A 19,866-nucleotide genomic window follows, 5' to 3' on the forward strand; every position below is an offset into this window, starting at 1 on the left:
GTCAAGGGAAGAACCGAGGACAGGAGGAGCCTGCCTCGGCGTCTCCACCCCGTAGGACGGATAGGCCACCGGAGGTGGTGGACCAGGAGTCTGCGGAGGGGGACGTTACCAACCTGGAGGACCTACCCATCCCGGCCGAGTGGCACGTGGAGGGAGGCCCGTCCAGGGAGGAATTCTGCCAGGGCCAGAGGGAGTGCCCTACCCTTGAGGGGCTGAGGCGACAGGCCGAAGCCCAGGCAGCAGGGAACGTTGAAGGGAACTACAGTGTTTACTGGGAGGATGGCCTCCTCTACAGTGAACCCAAGGCACCCCTACATGGATCGTCACGAGCCTTGGTAGTTCCTCAACGTTATCAAGCCTTCCTTTTAGAGTTGGCTCACGAGATCCCCTTGGCAGGACACCTGGGGCAAGACAAGACCTTCGCCCGTCTTGTCCCACACTTTTATTGGCCTCAGATGAAAGTGTCGTCCGATACCTACTGCCGGACATGTGTGTCTTGCCAAGCCAGTGGGAAAACAGGGGTGAAGCTGAAAGCTCCCCTGGAACCACTTCCTGTCGTTAGCACCCCCTTTGAAAGGGTGGGCATCGACATTGTGGGTCCGTTAGATCCACCAACTACAGCTGGTCACAGGTTTATCCTGGTTCTGGTGGATCATGCCACACGGTACCCAGAGGCAATACCTCTGAGGACCATAACAGCACCTGTTGTGGCTAGGGCCCTGATGGGAATCTTTACCCGAGTGGGTTTTCCCAAAGAAGTTGTGTCCGACAGGGGGACCAACTTCATGTCAGCATATATGCGGGCAATGTGGAAGGAGTGTGGAGTGACCTACCGGTTCACAACTCCTTACCACCCCCAGACCAATGGTCTGGTGGAGAGGTTTAATAAAACCTTGAAAGGCATGATCAGAAGTCTGCCTGAAAGCCTGCGGAGGAAATGGGACGTCCTCCTACCCTGTTTGCTCTTTTCTTACAGGGAAGTGCCACAGAAGGGAGTGGGCTTCAGCCCCTTCGAGCTTCTGTATGGGCACCCTGTACGTGGACCTCTTAACCTGGTGAGAGACGGATGGGAAAGAACTCCCAGAAAGCTCCCCCAGGATGTGGTGAGCTACATGCTGGCCTTCCGGAGCCAAATGGCTAAGTTGTGGAAGCAAGCTTCTGACAACCTGGAAGCCAGCCAAGCAGTGATGAAGGCGTGGTATGACCACAACGCTCACCCGGTGGAGTTGGAGCCTGGCCAGAAGGTGTGGGTGATCGAACCCGGAGAGCTTAGTGCCCTCCAGGATCGCTGGTCAGGACCCTTTGAGGTGTTGGAGAAGAAGGGTAAGGCTACCTACTTGGTGGACCTGAAGACCCCTCGTCAGCCCCTGCGGGTGCTGCATGCCAACCGCCTCAAACCCCACCACGAGAGGCCCGAAGTCATCTTGATGATGGTGACTGACGGAGGAGAGGACGTGGAAAGCGAGCCTCTCCCTGATCTGTTTGCGTCTCAAGAAAAGGATGGGTCGGTGGAGGGAGTGATTCTCTCCCCATCTCTAACTCCTGAACAGCAGGAGGACTGTCGCCAGGTCCTGGGGCAGTACTCTTCGTTGTTCTCCCTTGTCCCGGGTAGGACTCACCTGTGCGTCCATGACGTGGACACAGGAGACAGCCCACCTGTGAAGTCCAAGATCTACCGGATGTCAGACAAGGTGAAGGCCAGCATTCATAGTGAAGTCACTAAGATGCTGGAGCTAGGAGTGATCGAACCTTCTAGCAGCCCCTGGTCCAGTCCGGTGGTACTAGTACCAAAAGCTGCACCACCGGGTGCCCAACCAGAACTGAGGTTCTGTGTGGACTATCGGGGACTGAATTCAGTGACCAAAACTGATGCTCATCCGATCCCTAGGGCGGATGAATTGATTGACCGGCTGGGAGCTGCCCAATATCTAAGTACCTTTGACCTTACTTCTGGGTACTGGCAGATCTCTTTGACTGATGGAGCAAGGGAAAGGTCAGCCTTCTCCACGCCCAATGGCCACTACCAGTTCTGTGTGATGCCCTTTGGGCTCAAGAACGCACCTGCCACGTTTCAGCGCCTGGTAAACCAGATCCTCACCGGAATGGAGAGTTTCTCTGCTGCTTATCTGGATGACATAGCCGTCTTCAGTAACAGCTGGGAGGATCACTTGCGTCACCTGCAAGCTGTACTCCAGGCCCTGAGACAAGCTGGATTGACGATCAAGGCCAGCAAGTGCCAGATCGGGCAGGGGTCGGTAGTGTACCTTGGACACTTGGTGGGTAGGGGAACGGTGCAACCCCTCCAGGCGAAGATCGAGGCCATCATGGCCTGGGAACCCCCCAAGACACAGACTGAGGTCCGAGCATTTTTGGGCCTCACGGGATACTATCGCCGCTTCGTGAAGGGGTACGGTACCATCGTAGCCCCTCTCACGGAGCTCACGTCCAAGAAACAACCTCGACGGGTAGTCTGGACGGAGGCTTGTCAGCAAGCCTTTGAGAGATTGAAGAAAGCCATGTGCGAGGCCCCGGTCTTAAGGGCCCCAGACTTTTCCAAGGAGTTCATTGTCCAGACAGATGCATCAGAACATGGCATTGGGGCAGTGTTATCGCAACTCAACGAAGAGGGTCTGGATCAACCCGTGGTCTTCCTATCCAGGAGACTCCTTCCCAGGGAACAGAAGTGGAGTGCAATAGAGCGTGAAGCCTTTGCAGTGGTATGGGCTCTGAAGAAGTTGCGGCCATACCTGTTTGGATCGCACTTCCTCGTTCAGACCGACCACAGACCCCTTCGTTGGCTGATGCAAATGAAGGGGGAGAATCCCAAGTTGTTGAGGTGGTCTATTTCCCTACAGGGGATGGACTTTCAGGTGGAACATCGGCCTGGAGTGGACCACGCCAATGCAGACGGTCTCTCAAGGTACTTCCGCCTTAGTGATGAGAACTCCCAAGGGGTTGGGTAGCTCTCCCCACTTTCAGCTGGGGGGGACGCGTGTTAGACCTGTCAGCCCTTTGGGTGGTCCCTCCTCATCATTATTTATTTTGTCCCACTTTTGCCTCAAACCCTGTTTGAATTTTTCCTTTTTGGGAACCACCAGACTTTTTCGTGTTGCTACAGATTCAGGGAGCCATTTTAGCTACCCCTGAAACTTCTGTCTGAGGGCCTGGAGCACAAAATGGTGGCCACCTGTGACATCACCAGCATCCACTGGAACCTACCAGCACCTTCCAGAACATTCCAGGAGCTTCCAGAACCCTGTGACCGTTGGAGGCGGTTTAGAATGTTGGGAGGACAAGAGAGGCAGTTGGCAGTTGGAGCTGGCAGTTGGCACCTGACTGGTGAAGAGAGAGGAGCACAACAGTGAAGGAGGAAGGAGTGAAGCAGCAGGGGTGGAAACTTGTGCCTGGAGTGGGGTCCATAAACCCACCCTTGATACTTGTCCCTACTGATGGATCCCAGCCTATAGCCCTGTGTGGGAAGAAGACAGAAGAAAACCATCCTAAGGACCTGGACAGCAGGAACAGGCCTTAGAACCAAGAAAACAGCAAGATTCTGACCTGAGAACTGGTTTCCCTGGAGCCCGGCGTCGAGTAGCCTGAAGACCTGGAGCCCGAGGTGGAGAAGCGGCGCTGACTGAAGTAGCAGACGTCGTACCCGGAGCCGCCTGAGGTCGTGAGAGGGCGCCGACGGGGGTCGAGAGGAATACCAGAGGTCGAGGAGGAAGTGAACCGAGGTCGAGCGAGCGGCGTCATCGGAGGAGTGAAGTCTGCCCTCCGGAGTCGTCGGAGACCGAGGTAGAGGTGAACCGGAGGTCGGGAGTGAGGATCGCACTCCGGAGTCGCCCGGAACCTGAGAGGAGGAGCACCGGAGGTCGGGGGTGAGGATCGCACCCCGGAGTCGCCGGAAGTCGACATCGAGGCCAGGCCGGCCGACGTCATCGGAGTCGAGAGCGCCATCGGACCGGAGCCGCCCGAAGTCGACATCGTGAAGAGACTGCCCGACGCCGTCGAATCGGAGGTAGAGATCGAACCGAGGCCGCCGACATCGGACCGGAACCGCCTACCGGCGTCGTCAAAGAACTGACATTGTGCCGAGGCCGCCGAGACCGAACCGGAACCGCCTCACGGCGTCGACACGACTCCAGCGGCGTCGGAACATCAGAAAAAGGGCAGTAAGTGGAGTAGAGGGCGCCTAAGGCCCTGTGGAGACCTGAGAGACTACTCTAAGGGGCTAGGGAGGTGCTGAAATCAACCTGACTGTGCCTGGGGTGAACTGGGACTAACCTAGAGAGGTTGTGTGGAGAAGGAAAGCCAGGGCATTGGTATTCCCCCCTTTGATCTACCTCAGTTTAGGCCTCAGCCTTGTCCCAGCCAGGGAGTAGCCTCCCCCCTCAAGCCTTCCACAACCCTACAAGCTGTGCCTGGGCCAAATCAGCCCTTAAGAAGTGAAGTGTCATCTGATTATATGAGGGGTGCTGTATACTTGTAATTATTTATTGGGGATACTGTATTTATTGAATTTTTATCTATTTATTGCTGCACTATATTTATAGGTCCACAGGACTTGTTGGTGTACAATATCTATTGGTACAGTATTTATTGCCTCAAAGTATTTAATTGTCTGTATATATCGCACTTGTATTTATGCCCTGTTATTTATGATCACCCCTATTTATTTCAGCGAACAGCAAATATTTATTTGACCTGCTCTATTTAAGAATTTGTATATTGTGATTGTTATTTATTTTCCCAATCAGCAACTAAAAGAAAGAATATTTTCATAATTTTTACGGTGTAGAGTCGTTTTTGGAACGGATGCACGCATGGTTATTGTATGGGTATATTGTATGCTTAGCACTGCGCCTGTTTCCTGACCACTCGAGCCAAGCTACCCCATTGTGTCGGGAAGGTCCACCACCACCTTGCGGAGTGGGAGTGGGCTGTTTCCAACAATCATATTTAACTTGAGGTGCATATTGACTATTTCAAGTCCTTTACACCACAAAGTTTGCCACACGCTTAATACCCAAAGTTAAGGCTGTGGTTGTAGATGGCTTCACTTAAACAACTGACCTCTCAAAGCGGTTTCAAAGAAAAAGTGGATCCCTCGTTGAAGTGGTCTGCATGTTTTGTTTCAAAAGTTTCTCTTTGTGAACGAATATATCCTTAGAGCACGACCTAAACGGCTCTACCGGCCATTAAAGGCCCGCTCTAGCGTTAAAGATCCGAGCTGAAGGCAAGTTCCTTTACCATGGAGCGGGCCTTTAATGGCCGATAGATCCCACTAGGAGGGCTCCAAGGCTGTTAGAGCATTCCGCCCATAGAGGACAGAATGTTCTAAATACTAAAAATAAAGGCCTTTCAGAGCCCGAGGGTGTTTAAATCCACTCTGGCTCCAAGAGGCCTTTGTTCAAAGCAGCAGCTGTGAACATAAACATCTTTGGAATGTTGCTCTGCGGGCTTTTACCGACCCATAGAAGCCCAGAGCACTCCATTGTATTCAATGAAGTGCTCCACATTCCAATGTTCTAATAACTGATATTGCTCTTTTTTTATTGGGATTTCAGTATGATTCTGTGTAGAAAATCTGAAATGTGACCAGGCAGTCACGTTTGTTAGCTACAAAGTGACTGTACCTTTACATTAGTTTGTAATAAATGTTTTGATCTACTGTTGACCTGAAGGCATTGTATTTTTCTGATGCACAGAGAAGCAGACGAAGGATATAAAAAGCCTCTTGAGCGGTTGCTGACTATCTGGCAGGAGAGAAGCGTCTACACCAGCGATTTCATCCAGCAACTCAGGCTAGCCATCGAGGACTCCAGCAGCCCTCCCGAACAGTCAGGTAGGAGGCCCTCACGCAAAGGTCAGTTCTTGTGAAGAATAATGGGTAATGCATGGCAAGTTATGGAAAAATCTGCTACTGGACTATGTTTGTGTATGTGTATGTGTGTGTGTATGTATGTATGTATGTATATATATATATTTATTTAATATAAATAATAATGCAGTTTCTAAAGTGCATATCTACCTCATGCAAGGTGTCTCAGCGCTGGGTACATGTATCTGCAAGCCTAACTGTAAGTATTTTTTAAAAACAAATGTGGTCTATAAACCCATACTTTAGAGCAACAATACTAATAAATGCACATTCACACGTATTACTGCGGTGCAAAAGTCTAATTTGAGGTTATTAACACAGTCTTGAAGATTTGACACTTAACTGCATGTAACAACATAGGAAACAACCACCAGGTCTTGTCTCTGGGGTTTTAGCATGTTGCAGAAATTCAACTCGTTGCATCCTGGTCTTGGTTAAAATTCATTTTGTCAATACAAATGCACACGAAAAAATGCCATGTCATAAACTTATATATGCAGAGGCACTGAGTATAAAATGCTGTTTATTACCATTACTGAGTGGCAGGAGATGTCAGGACTCACTCAAGGCTTTGCCTCAAGTCTTTGCCTCTTGTGAGCCGTGGTCCATCCGCACACTCGCAGTGATAATAAATTGTGTATTGCCCTCTGTTCATCTGCATGTTTAATATGTATTTTGATGTTAAGCCTACGGCGAGGGCGCCTAATACATTACATATTTAATGTACATGTTTATTGTAGACATGTTAATATATTTTGCTCTGATGGTTCCAGTGCAATAAGTAAATCGGTAGATTTGAGTAAATAGCTTCATTGGTTCCTTTTGAATTTTGTTGCTTACATTATCAGTCAGATACAGACAACAGTATTTTCGCTGGTCTGAATAAACACAGATCAAAACCACCAAATGTCACCAGTATTTACCTTTTTTACTAGATCAAATCTCATCACTGGTGCTTTCATGTTGGCAAGTATTGATAGATTTTGCAGTTGTGAAAGATGTTGGCTATTCGGGCTGGAGATTTGGTTCTAGTGCGAATTAATTTGGGATTGTCTCACTCCTCATTAGCACACACAACACGCACCAAACAGTCCTCAGGTTGTGTTTTTTTTTTTTAAACCGATTTTATTGGTCTTTCTTTTACATCATATCATTAAATTTCTGCAGTTCAAGTCCCATCGTTTGGTGTGGACCTTCTCCTAGTTTTTATTTTCTTATTACATTTTGGATCCACTTGAAAGGTCGCATAAAATAAAAACTAACAGTAATTATCCTCCACTCCCCCCCCCCCCCTCCCCTCCGTGAGTCAACAGCTAAGTGGATCTAATCTGGGGTCTCTGGTACTGGGTGTGTCAGATCGTGTACAAGGATCTCAAAGGCTCTGGCTACCTCCATTTTTCGTAACCCCCGCTTAGCTTTGCACATGAGTATTTGTCCCTAACAACCCACCCACTTCAGGAGTTTTCTTGCAGATGCATACTCTGGGGCCTCCATTTGCTTTCCAGTTTCTGGTTATTTAGCGTTTCGCTAGTACGCATGCCAGGTCTTGGAATATACTAGTGACTTTGGTTTTCGCTGTGTGGGGGAACCATCCCAGTAGGCAGTTGGCAGGAGAAAAGGAGAGCTCTCTATCAACGACCTCGCCTGTTTTTTGTAAAACTCCTTCCCAAAACTCGTACTTCCCCTGCAGCGTGGGCTAGCTGCCTCTTATGCGTTCGGGGGGTTAAGTAGGCCCTATGAAGGACATAGTAATTTATCAGTTTGAAGCTCACATTTCTGGATACTTTTGGTATCCCAGCTAATATATTGTCCCAGTCCTTTGATAGGATTGGTGTGCCGAGGTCCCCTTCCCATTGGAGTTGCAGCATCTCAAGTGGGTGCAGTCTGTCTGTGTGAAGCGCTCTCTACAAGCAGGACACTGCTTTAATGGTGTCCGCTGACAGGGCCATAACAACAGCTCTGTTGTGTTGAGGGTTTTGTGCTTACTGTCCGCCAATGCTTGCGGATTGCTACCGTGAGTGTTCTGTGCAAAAAGAAATGTCCCTAGGGTAGCCCAAACTCCACCCTAAACTCCTTGAATGGTAATAGCTCTGTATCCCTGTGGAGATCACCCATTTTTGTCGCCCCGGCTTCTATCCAAGCCTCGCCAGTTACTCCCATGGGGGAGTGCTCTTAACATATCCGGGGGATATCTGGTGAGTATGGAACCCGCACTCCCATTCTCTGCAGCCCACAGTGCCAGCATATGGCCAGTACTTTAAGTTCTCTTCCAGGGGATCCTCATCAAAGTCATAAGCACTGAATATTCCCGCCCATGTGCGGGGACCCCGGAAATAATAAAATTATATATGTAAAAACCATACATATATACAGCTCTGTATATGTATAAACATATATAATTTTTTCCAAGCAAATGCAGCCCCCATAAAAGGCTAGACAATGTATATATAAACATCCAATAAAACATATAGGTATAATAATACACCTAAATCTTTTTTTTTTTTTTTTTTTTTAATGAGGTAAAAACACTCATGCAAAAGAAAAGAGAACACTGTGCGAAACACAGATCACAAAAACATTGTTAGCCTGCAGGCTGCATTGCAATACAATACCATAGAGACTGAAAAGCTCTGTACAGGTAAAAACTGGCACTGTGCCTTTAAGGCAGCCCGGACTGTAGTATCCCATCATGCCTCAGGGGTGACAGTTGGGTCAGTTGTTCTTTCCGGCTCCTTCAGTCAGGACCCTGGAATTCAGCTCTCTCCTTGTTTGACTTGTCAGTCAAGAATTATTGCTTTCTAGTAATTTTTTAAGCTTCCTCTTATTAATATCTGTGAGGAAGTTTGTATCCTGTGTTTTTCTGACTATTTTCAACAGAAAAATGCCATCGTTATTTATGCCTTGCCCTTCCTGTGGCAAAAAGAAGGCTTCTTCAGACACACATGCTGTGTGTATCGTCTGTTTGCCAGAATCTCACTCTCCAGCTACATGTCGTCATTGTAAAGACCTCTCCAAGAGAACTTTGAAGGAGAGAGAGAGGATTGGCTCTATGGATTATCAGTGCAGCGGTCGACGTCGAAGCAGCTGGTCCCTGTTTGCTCTCCTTCGGCGTCGGGCTCGGCGTCGAAGACTCCAGCGGCGGGATCGTCGCTGAGAGGCGAGGAGTCCAGGGGGAGTCATGCTTCGAAAAGGAAATCGTCGTCTACTCTAGACACAGCGGCGAAGCGGATGCGTTCGTCGTCGGCGACTTCGACGTCTAAGAAATCATCGGCATCGAGGGAACGTCGTCATAGTTCGCCGTCAAGACATCGCTCGACGTCAAGAGAAAGGCATCGTTCGACGTCGAGAGACCTCGTTCGACGTCAAAAGCGGCAAGAGGAAAGTCGACGTCGAAAGAAGTTCGTAGGCGTTTGACTTCAAAGTCTGCTACGACATCGAGACCTAGATCGTCGTCGAGACCAGGTTCGCCGTCGAGACAAGACCGACCGTCGGCGAAGACACTTACGACGTCGAGACCTTCATCGTCGGAACATTCGACGTCGAGGCAGGCACCTCCGTCGGGATCGACGTCGAGCCAGGTGCCTCCGTCCTCACAAGTCTCCAAGGCTTTGGAGAAGACTGTGACGTCGAGGCGAGATTCCACGTCAGGGTCTAGGCCTCCGTTCAGATGAAGCCCTCCGTCGACGACAAGGCTCTCGACGTCGAGGCAGGAAGACTCACCAATTATCCACCCGGAGTCCAGGCCCAGGTCTCCGGTGATAGGCTTATCACTGTTGAGGCGACCCTCTCCAGTGGGTTGTCAAGAGCTGTCGCACGTTCGTCTGACTATCAAACCAAAATCCAGGAGCAAATCTCCTCATAGACTAGTGTATACTACGTCTGAGCATGATTCACCGCGCCCTATCTCTATCTCGCCTTCATTATCAGATGATTCGAGATCAAGATCTGGATCACCGGAGGTTTTGAATCCATCTCCAGTGCCTGCAATGGAGAATAGTTCCCAGGAAGAGGACAATGCTGTGCCTCAAAGTCCTCCGAGAGAGATACCTCAGGACTCTGCTATATCTCTCGCAGTTAAGGCCTCCCTAGAAAGGTTGAAAAACACAAACCTCCCATTGAGAACAGGAAGATCACGTTCTCGAGAAAGAGATTTTCAACGTCGTTCTCGAACACCAAGGAGACGATCCAGGTCCTCCTCTCACAGAAGGGAGTCAACCAGATCGGGGAGAAGGCGGCGTAGGACTCCCTCAACCTCTCCGTCAAGTCGTTCTTCAAGAAGGGATGATTCACCTACACTCTCGGATACACCACCTTCTAGAGTATCGCCGGTGGATGATATCTCTACGTTCCAAGAAGTGTTGTGCAGAGGGGCTACGAAATTGAACATCCCAATGCCAGTTCAAGAGACCACCTCTTCTATCATTTTTGAAACCCTTCATGAGCGAGCAGTATCGCGCCCACTGTTGCCGTTAGTCCCTGGTTTGTTACAACCAGTAATGGATATTTTCCTCACGCCAGCGACTATTAAATCTGCGCCGGCGCGGATTCTTAAGAAGTATCGTCCGGCTCCTGAGGATCCGCTATTTCTAAAATCAGATCCACCACCGGATTCTGTTATCACCGCTGCTGCCAGAAAAACTCCTGCAGTGGCTGCGTCTTCCACAGTGCCTCCAGATAAGGACAGCAAATCACAAGACTCGTGGGGGAGAAGAGTTTGTGGCTCGGCATCTTCAAGTCTTAAAGTGGCCAGTGCCTCAGCGCTTCTGGGGCGCTACGATAGATCACTGTGGGACTCTCCAGAGGTTTATAGATAAAGTTCCATCAGAAGATAGACGGGACTTTGAAGAGATTTTACAAGAGGGCAGTCTGGTCTCCAACCAAGTGATAAGCGCAGCAGCGGATGGAGCAACCTGAGCAGCACGCTCGTATGCACATGGGATTACGGCCAGAAGATCTTCATGGCTGAGGCTGACTGCTCTGAAGCCTGAAGCTCAGGCGAGAATACTGAACCTGCCTTTCTCGGGTAGTTCGCTTTTTGGGTGTCATGCGGATGATGAAATGGCTCGCATGAAGGCAGAGCTCGACACCATGAAAGCCGTGGGGCTTGAAAAGAGAAAAGAGTTTCGTCGCCGCAGGGGGAACGATAGGCGTAACTACCAGCAGAGGGTTCAAACCCCTCACTGGCAGAAAAATCAGGACCAGCAAGGTCAAAAGAAACCGCAATACCAGTCCCGCAGACCATCCAGGGGACGTGGTAACAACCGACAATCTAAAGCTGGAAATAAGGCTCCAGGGAAACAATGAGGGACCGCTTCCTCCGATGCTGTCCACCGCTCCGGTGGGAGGAAGTATTGCGCATCCTCTTCCAGAGTGGCAATCCATCACGAAGGACCAGTGGGTTCTAAAGATACTGCGTCATGGATACTCGCTTCGTTTCCGGAGTCACCCTCCCTCGATTCATCCTGTGCATTCCTCTCAGCATCTCAAGAGGCTAAGAGAAGAGGTGGCAACTCTTCTACTCAAGTCCGCAATAGAAAGAGTGCCCAGAATGCAAAGAGGGAAAGGAGTTTACTCCAGATATTTTCTGATTCAAAAAAGGAGCGCAAAAGAAAAGTTCATACCCATCTTGGACTTGCGAATACTGAACAAACACATCAGAAGAGAAAAATTTTGTATGCTGGCGCTCCACCAAATATATCCTCTCCTCCGGATAGGCGATTGGATGTGTTCGCTGGACCTTCAGGACGCATATTTTCATATTCCCATCCTACAAAGTCATCAAACGTTTCTCAGGTTTGTGGTGGGAACCTTTCACTATCAGTTCAAGGTTCTACCATTTGGCCTGAAGTCAGCTCCTCGAGTGTTTACAAAATGCATGGCAGTAGTAGCGGCGGCACTGAGGCGCGCAGGAGTCTTCGTCTATCCCTATCTAGACGACTGGCTGATAAAAGGTCCATCGCCTCAAAGTGTTCAATCACAGCTGACGCTTTGTCTGCAATTATGTCGCAGACTGGGGCTCAGGGGGAATGTCAAGAAGTCCAACTTCTCACCAACACAACAAATTCACTATCTGGGTGCAACCATAGACTCCGCAGTAGGAAAAGTGTTTCCTTCGGAGGAGAGACAGTCATCCATTATCCTCAAGGGCAAGCAGATCATATCCAGCAATCTGTCTTCGGCAAGACAAATCTCATCTCTTCTAGGGGCCATGGCATCCTGCATTTTCCTAGTGCCCAATGCCAGATTAAGGATGCGTCCTCTCCAGCAAGATCTCGAGGACAAATGGGACCAAAGGAATTCCCTGTGGGAAGAAAAAGTTTGCCTTTCCTCAGCTGCCAAACAGTCAATCAAGTGGTGGTTGAAACCGTCCAATCTACAGGTGGGAATTCTCTTCCACCAGGAACCACCAACTCAGACCTTAATCACCGACGCATCCCTTCAAGGCTGGGGTGCGCATCTCCGATCTCTGCAAACCCAGGGGCGGTGGTCCAGCAGCGAGCAGTTGTACCACATCAACATGCTGGAGCTCAGGGCAGTCCACCTAGCCCTCAAAGCTTTCCTGCCCGCGATCAGGACGAGTACCGTTCTAGTAAAGACGGACAATACCACCACAATGTACTACCTGAACAAGCAGGGGGGTACTCGATCCAGGACGCTCTCGCTGGAAGCTCAGTCACTGTGGCACTGGATCCTAGCAAGGAACATCTCGTTGAAAGCGGTGCACCTGCCAGGAGAACTCCATGTGCAAGCGGACTTACTCAGTCGTCATTTTCAAGAACCAGAGGACTGGGTACTAAACGACGAGGTGTTAGAAGACATCTTCGGGGAATGGGGGCGTCCGCAAGTGGACCTCTTCGCGGACGAGCACAACACAAAATGCAGAGGCTTCGCCTCAAGATACCATCGGCCAGGATCCATAGGGAATGCCCTTTTGATCAATTGGTCAATGACATTTGTGTACGCTTTTCCGCCTCTCCCACTAATCCCCAAGGTAGTGAACAAGCTGCAGAATTCATCTACCAAGATAATCCTCATAGCACCGGACTGGCCGAGGCAGTGGTGGTACACGGATCTCCTACACATGTCGATCCAACCTCACAAACGTCTGCCGTGCAGGCCGGACTTGTTATCCAAGATGCAGGGGAAGATTTACCATCCCAGCCTTCCCTCGCTGAGCTTAACTGCATGGCTCCTGAAGTCCTCCAGTATGGCCATCTGAACCTTCCCCAGGAGTGTATCTCCATACTGAAGGAAGCCAGGAGGCCTTCGACTAGACACTCTTACCTCTGTAAGTGGAAAAGGTTTTACATATGTTGTTGTCAACATCACTATGATCCTACAAAATGTCAGGAGGATGCAATTTTGCCCTATTTTCTATACTTAGCCAGGGCGGGGTTGAAATTTTCAATCATCAAAGTTCACCTAGCAGCCATTACAGCATATAGGCGCTCTCCAACGCAGCAGTCATTCTTTAAGCTGCAGGTGGTGAAGGATTTCTTGCAGGGTCTCAAGAAAGTTTATCCCCCGGTTAGGCCTCCCTCACCTTCTTGGGAGCTAAACTTGGTTCTGTCAAGGCTCATGAGTTCGCCTTTTGAGCCTATACATAAGGCTACCTTACAGCACCTTACATGGAAAACAGCCTTTTTAATAGCCATCACTTCAGCACGGAGGGTCAGTGAGATACAGGCCCTTTGTTCTAAAGAACCCTACACTATGTTTCATCTTAATAGGGTAGTGATGAGGACTCATCCATCTTTCTTGCCAAAGGTGGTGTCGGACTTTCATGTCAATCAGACCATCTCCTTGCCTACCTTTTTTCCCAACCCCTCCTCGCCAGCGGAGAGGGTGTTGCATTCTTTAGATGTCAAAAGGGTCCTAAAATTCTACCTAGATAGGACTAAGGCTGTCAGGAAATCTGATCAATTGTTTGCGAACTATGGTGTTGTCCACATGGGTTTTGCTGCATCCAAACGTTCCATTGCTAGGTGGATTGTTTCATGTATTAAATTGGCCTACCAACTGGCCCAGAAGCCGTTGATGGCGCGCCCTAAGGCGCATTCTACAAGGGGAAAGGCGGCTACCGCTGGTTTTCTCAATCATGTCCCACTCTCCGAGATCTGCAAAGCAGCTACTTGGAGATCTGTCCATACCTTTACCAGACACTATTATCTGGATTAGGACACCAGAGCAGACACTCAAGTAGGACAAGCCTCCTTGAGGAATCTGTTCAATAATTAAACAGTTCCATGTTTTTTCTTACTCCATGTATAGTACAATTTTTGCATTTGCCTGCAGGTGGAAGGTGGGCTTGCTATTCTATTCAGTGCTTATGACTATGGATGAGGATCCCCTGGAAGAGAAGGATAAGTTACTTACCTGTAATCCTAGTTCTCTTCCAGGGGTATCCTCATCAAAGTCATAAGCAACCCACCCCACCTCCCCTGGCAAATGAGAGGAGTGTATTATTTACCATGGAAAAGATATATCTTTGTGTTTAGGACTACGGTCCCGCAAAGAACAACTGACCCAACTGTCGCCCCTGAGGCATGATGGGATACTACAGTCAGGGCTGCCTTAAAGGCACGGTGCCAGTTTTTACCTGTACAGAGCTTTTCAGTCTCTATGGTATTGTATTGCAATGCAGCCTGCAGGCTAACAATGTTTTCGTGATATGTGTTTCTCACAGTGTTCTCTTTTCTTTCTCATGAGTGTTTTTACCTCATTTAAAAAAAAAAAAAAAAAAAAAAAAGATTTAGGTGTATTATTATACCTATATATTTTATTGGATGTTTATATATACATTGTCTAGCCTTTTATGGGGGCTGCATTTGCTTGGAAAAAATGATATATGTTTATACATGTACACAGAGCTGTATATATGTATGGTTTTTACATATATAATTTTATTATTTCCGGGGTCCCCGCACATGGGCGGAAATATTCAGTGCTTATGACTTTGATGAGGATACCCCTGGAAGAGAACTAGGATTACAGGTAAGTAACTTATCCTTCTTGGGGGTCCTTCCTTGTTGGTCTGCCCACCCTGAGAAACACGTGCAGCAGATTGTGTAGCGATGATTTGGCCCATCTAGGGTCTGCCACTTGTCACTCTAGTGCTATTTTTCGTACTAACCATTGCAGCTGAGCTGCAATGTAATAAGTCTGAAAGTCTGGGGCTACCAGCCCACCCGCAGCAGTAGGTCGTTGAATTGTTGTGAGGGCTACTCTACGTCACTCTGAGCTCCAGATAAAGGTCCGAATGTGGGAGTCCAGGTCCCTGAAAAAAGCCGACAGAATCCACAGTGGAAGCGCGTTAAAATAGTACAGGAGGCGGGGGAGCACCACCATGTTAAGGAGCGCAATCCTGCCAGCCACAGAGAGCGGGAGGGTCCGCCAATAGTCCATATCCACCCGCAGTCCTTGCAAGGCCCTCCCTATGTTGCTCTCTGTTCGAATCCGGGTATCTCTGGTTGACACAGGTAGACACTTGTGTCAGGCAGGGAACCTTTCCTCTAGTCAGGGTAAGGGGTTACACTCTAACAATAACCCCTGCTCACCCTCTAGGTAGCTTGGCGCGAGCAGACAAGGCGTTATCTTAGGCGTAATGGTAAAGCACTTGTGACCACATACAGTAATCCAATGACACCCCCACAAATGGACTTCACACTGGGTTTATCAAAAATATAGTTTTTTTATATAACCAGACTTATCACAAGACCCAATAACGTTTTAGACGGGCCCACAATACTTTGCACAAGGAAACGAAAGAGTTCTTGAGGTTTAGCGTAATGTTTAGGTTCTGTGCGCGTTGGGCCTCTTCATACGTGGTGAAAACAATGCTTGAGAACGGGTCTCATACACAGTACCTTTATCTTGGATGAGGTCGTCACGGATGCTGCCTTGAAAATCAGCGCGGGGTCCGTCGCGGTGTCCTCCTGTAGCGGGGGCCTACTACGGCACGTTGGGGCTTGGGTCGCGGCTGCTTGAGGGGGCAGTGCGGAGGTCCGGTGTGCGTGAGCTCTGTGGCGGCGTATGCGCCAAACCATGGGATCGGCACCCTTCTTGGAAGCGCAATGTGGAAGCGAACAGTACGCTCCGCTCAGGGGAGACGTACACATCTACTCTACGCACCGCAGCCTTTCCGAGCAGGGGAAAGGAGCGTACGCTGAGTAGTACGGTCCGTAGGAACTATAAGCAAATATGATGCACATCCGTCCTTTACGTTGTACGCTATGGCTCGCAGGGGCCTCTTAGTCGCGTTGCTCGGGCCGGACAGGTCCTTCCTTTGCGTTGCGAGCTGCGGCTCGTTGGGGGCTTCTAGGCACGTTGCTCGGGCCGGACAGCAGGGTCTAGGCTTCCGATGGTACGCTTCGATCGTGGAGACGTACCCGGCAGTTCGCTTCTTCGTTACGGGGAAAACGGCAGTTCTCCGGTGCTCTCTTCATGGCGGTGAAGTCCACTGGTCCTGGGACTTCGTTCAGGGGGCAAGCTCACTCACAAGCCCTTGGAGATCTTCAGCACAAGTCAAACAAAAGTTCCTTTAGTCTTTTCTTCCTCTTCTTCAGCAGCAAGGCAACCACTGCAGGCCAATCCCCCAGGTCAAGGACAGTACTCCTCCATGCAGCTTTCCCGGTTCCTCCTCGTCGGACAGAGGTTTCTTTTTGGCAGGACAGGATCTAGTTTCTTAGGAGCAGGGCTCCTACATTTATACCACAAATCCTTTGTTCTCCCAGGCCAGGGGGGCCCTTGCCTAGTTCAGTCCAGTTCTTGAGCACTTTGTTGATGCGATGCAGGCTTCTTCTTTCAGGGTGCAGGGCAGAGCCATCAGATGCTCCACAGGGGGCGGAGCCAGCATTGTGGTGGCAGAGCACAGCCCTATTCAGAGTCCAGGTGTACTCCTCCCACCAATCTACCTGCCAATCTTCCTATTCACCACCAGGCTACATAACCCTGCCCATCTGGGTTTCCCCAGCCCTGTCACTCACACCAGCCAGACAGCAGATACACATCACGCAGAGGCGGGCTGAAATGGTTAGGCAAGCAAAGGCCAACTTTCTAAAAGTGGCATTTGCAAACGCAGAATATTAAAATAAACCGTACTAAAAGATGTACCTTATTATTCTGAGTTCAGGCATACTAAACTCGATCTTCTACCATGTTCCCTGGGCCTGTTAGGATCATAGGATGTAACATTCCTGAGAGCCCATTCTGGCCTATGAGAACAGGTAGCCTTACAATAGTGAAAAACGAAAATGGCTGTAATTCACTATTGGGACATGCCACACACATCAGGGCTTTTCCTACCTTATGCTTACAACGCACCCTGCCCTTGGGCCTACCCTAGGGGTGACTTAATATGAAGTTACGGGAAGGTTTGGGGACTGGCAAGTGGGGGCACTTGCCCAGTCAGCATGACAGTACCAGACTGCATGCGGGTTCTGCAATGGCAGACCGTAGACACATTTTACCAGGCCGCTTCTGTGAGTGGCACAACCAGTGCTGCAAGCCCACCAGTAGCATTTGTATTTACCAGCCCTGGGCACCCCTGGTGCACTTTACTGGGGTCTGACAGTAAACCAAATAAGCCAATCATGGAATCCAACCAACATATACATTTTACAGTAGAGAGAGCATATGCACTTTAGCACTGATCAGCAGTGGTAAAGTGCCCAGAGTCATAGAACAGCCAACAACAGGTCCGAAAAAATACAGGAGGAAGGTAAAAATTTCAGGGATGACCCTGCAAAAAGGGCCAAGTCCAACACTCTCGTATAGATCTGGCCAGGTATGGTAAATATGAACTCCCAGATATGGCAGACAATTGGGCTCCCATTGCAGTCGTGCTAGTTCTCTTGCTCCTCCGGTTATTTCAACGCTGCCAGTTCACCTGGTTACCTATTTTATGCAGGTGTGGTAGGTTTGTGGAGCCATATTTGCATCTGTTTTATTCTTATTAGTGACTTTGTCTGTGAAATAGGATAAGCACTTTGTTGGCTGTGTTTGAATTCTTATTTTTATTTTTATTTTTAAAGCTGTTTCTAGACAATTTTGTGAGCCACTGGAGAATTTGTTCCTAATACCCCTTGCACGCTTCCTTAATACTTAATTGCAGCCTGGGAATAGGCAACGTCATTTGTGATTTGCTGCAATTATAGCTTTTCAGAAAGTGTGGGATAAATCATGATCTTGTTATTTTAATGAAAAACAGATGGGTTTGAGCGCTACTAAAGGAGAAATATTAATGAAAGATTAAAACGTTTCATATGAAATCAATCTCTTTGTTTTGTTTAGGTCACTGATCACACTGCATGTCAAAGCAACCCTGGAATGTAGATTTTTTTAAACCTTTCCTTCAAGTAAGAGCCATAGTCTGGAACTGAGCTCTTCCTCACGGCTGCATCTTGTATGTTTACCCCCAGACGTTAAAACAAACATTTGCTCTGCATTTTGTCAGGATAATTATTTTGTACATCCTAACGCCGCATCTGTGCTCCGTAACTGGTAAAAACAGTTTATCATTGAGAGACGCAAGAATAAAAGTTATTTTGTCCAGGCTCTCCGCAGTGAGTGGCTGAACCGAACAAAAAAAATCACCAAGTCCAAACTGGAATATCTTGGCTTGTCAATTATTAAACAAATTGGCCTCTGCAGGATACATGCTCTGGAAATGAACATTCATCTCCTGTTCTGTATATGAGACTATGGATGCACACCACTTTGAGATAATCTGTCAAATTTTCAGGCCAGATATCTGTAATAGGCATTCATCTACTGGTTGTTCCTGAATAGCTCTTCTGTTCACCTTCACTTATTTGGCTCGCTGCAGCTAATTTATAATCATTGTACACAATCATGCTATTAGCATAACATTGATTTTTTTTTTTTTAAATTAATTTTTATTTTTTTTATTAGCATTTTCAAAAAACATACAATGTCGAACATATAATTAACACACAGGCCATGGTACAACAACATCCGTCTTCCAGTTCTTTAGCTTTGTAATACTACCTGAAAACATATTGTCTATAGTGCAGCTGCTAAACATAATCAGTCGACTTGATACAGTTGTAGATATTGAATCAAGTATTTCCAATAATCTCTAGGCTTTGACCCAGTTGGTAGCTCTTCCTCGTACATTTGCAGGGTGTCCTTACAATACGTTAAATCGTGGATCCAATGCTTAATTTTGGGAGCCTTTCTACTGCTCCAGCACAATGATATTCTCCTTTTGGCCAGGAGTAACACAATTACACAAAACTTACGCTTATTGGCACGTAATTCAGGTATCAGGCCTAGCAGACATGTACGAACAGTGCATCCAATGATAATGCCCACCATAGTTCCCAACATCTGCGTTACTTTTAACCAATACTCTGCTACTGCACCACAGGACCATGCCAGATGTATGAAATCTGCTATTTCTGCATTACAGCGACCACCTTTAGAGTCAGTTCATAGACCGTATCTATTAAGCCTTGCTGCAGTATAATAAATCTGATGAAGGTACTTATAGTGCAGCATACGCAAATTTCCATTAGGTGTTAACAAACCAGTTAGTGAGCAAGTCATAGCCCATTCTTTCACCGTCAATGGATCGTCTAGGCTACTGTTTCATTTCTCCTGTGCTTTGTGTGTAGTGTCCGCTATGTCTTCTTGTAGTTTAACATATAGTTTCGTCACCATATGTTTAGCAGTAGGGGTGGTGATCAATAGTTGTAAAGCGGATAATTGCGGTGGCTCCGCTGGGTGAGATGGATATAACTTCTTCAGGGCACCGTGTAGTCTATGATACGTAAATCTAAATAACGTTTGATTGCTTATAAATGAAAGCTCATCCAGTGTTTGAAAGAACCCATTACTGTTTAAATCCCCCAGGGTATCAATGCCCACTTGCCTTAGCAGACCCATGCCCACTTCCTCTTGGGTAACAGATAGCTCTGGATGATAATGTAGCGGCAGTGCAGGGGCATATAATGGCAGCTTAT

General features: G+C 48.3%; 1 protein-coding gene across 2 annotated transcripts in view; it reads left to right on the forward strand.

Annotated features, from left to right (window-relative positions):
• The window catches only part of RPRD1B (regulation of nuclear pre-mRNA domain containing 1B), a 218,564-nt gene that overhangs the window by 82,213 nt on the left and 116,485 nt on the right, over positions 1-19,866 (forward strand). The window contains exon 3 of one of the 2 annotated variants that reach the window (XM_085619202.1): positions 5,709-5,845. In XM_085619202.1, coding sequence (XP_085475328.1) covers positions 5,709-5,845 — 137 coding nt within the window. Of the gene's footprint in view, positions 1-5,708; positions 5,867-19,866 lie in introns of both variants that reach the window. The other variant, XM_085619201.1, reaches the window with a different exon arrangement.

The sequence above is a fragment of the Triturus cristatus genome, chromosome 7 (genome assembly GCF_964204655.1).
Source record: "Triturus cristatus chromosome 7, aTriCri1.1, whole genome shotgun sequence".
Taxonomy (NCBI): Eukaryota; Metazoa; Chordata; class Amphibia; order Caudata; family Salamandridae; genus Triturus; species Triturus cristatus.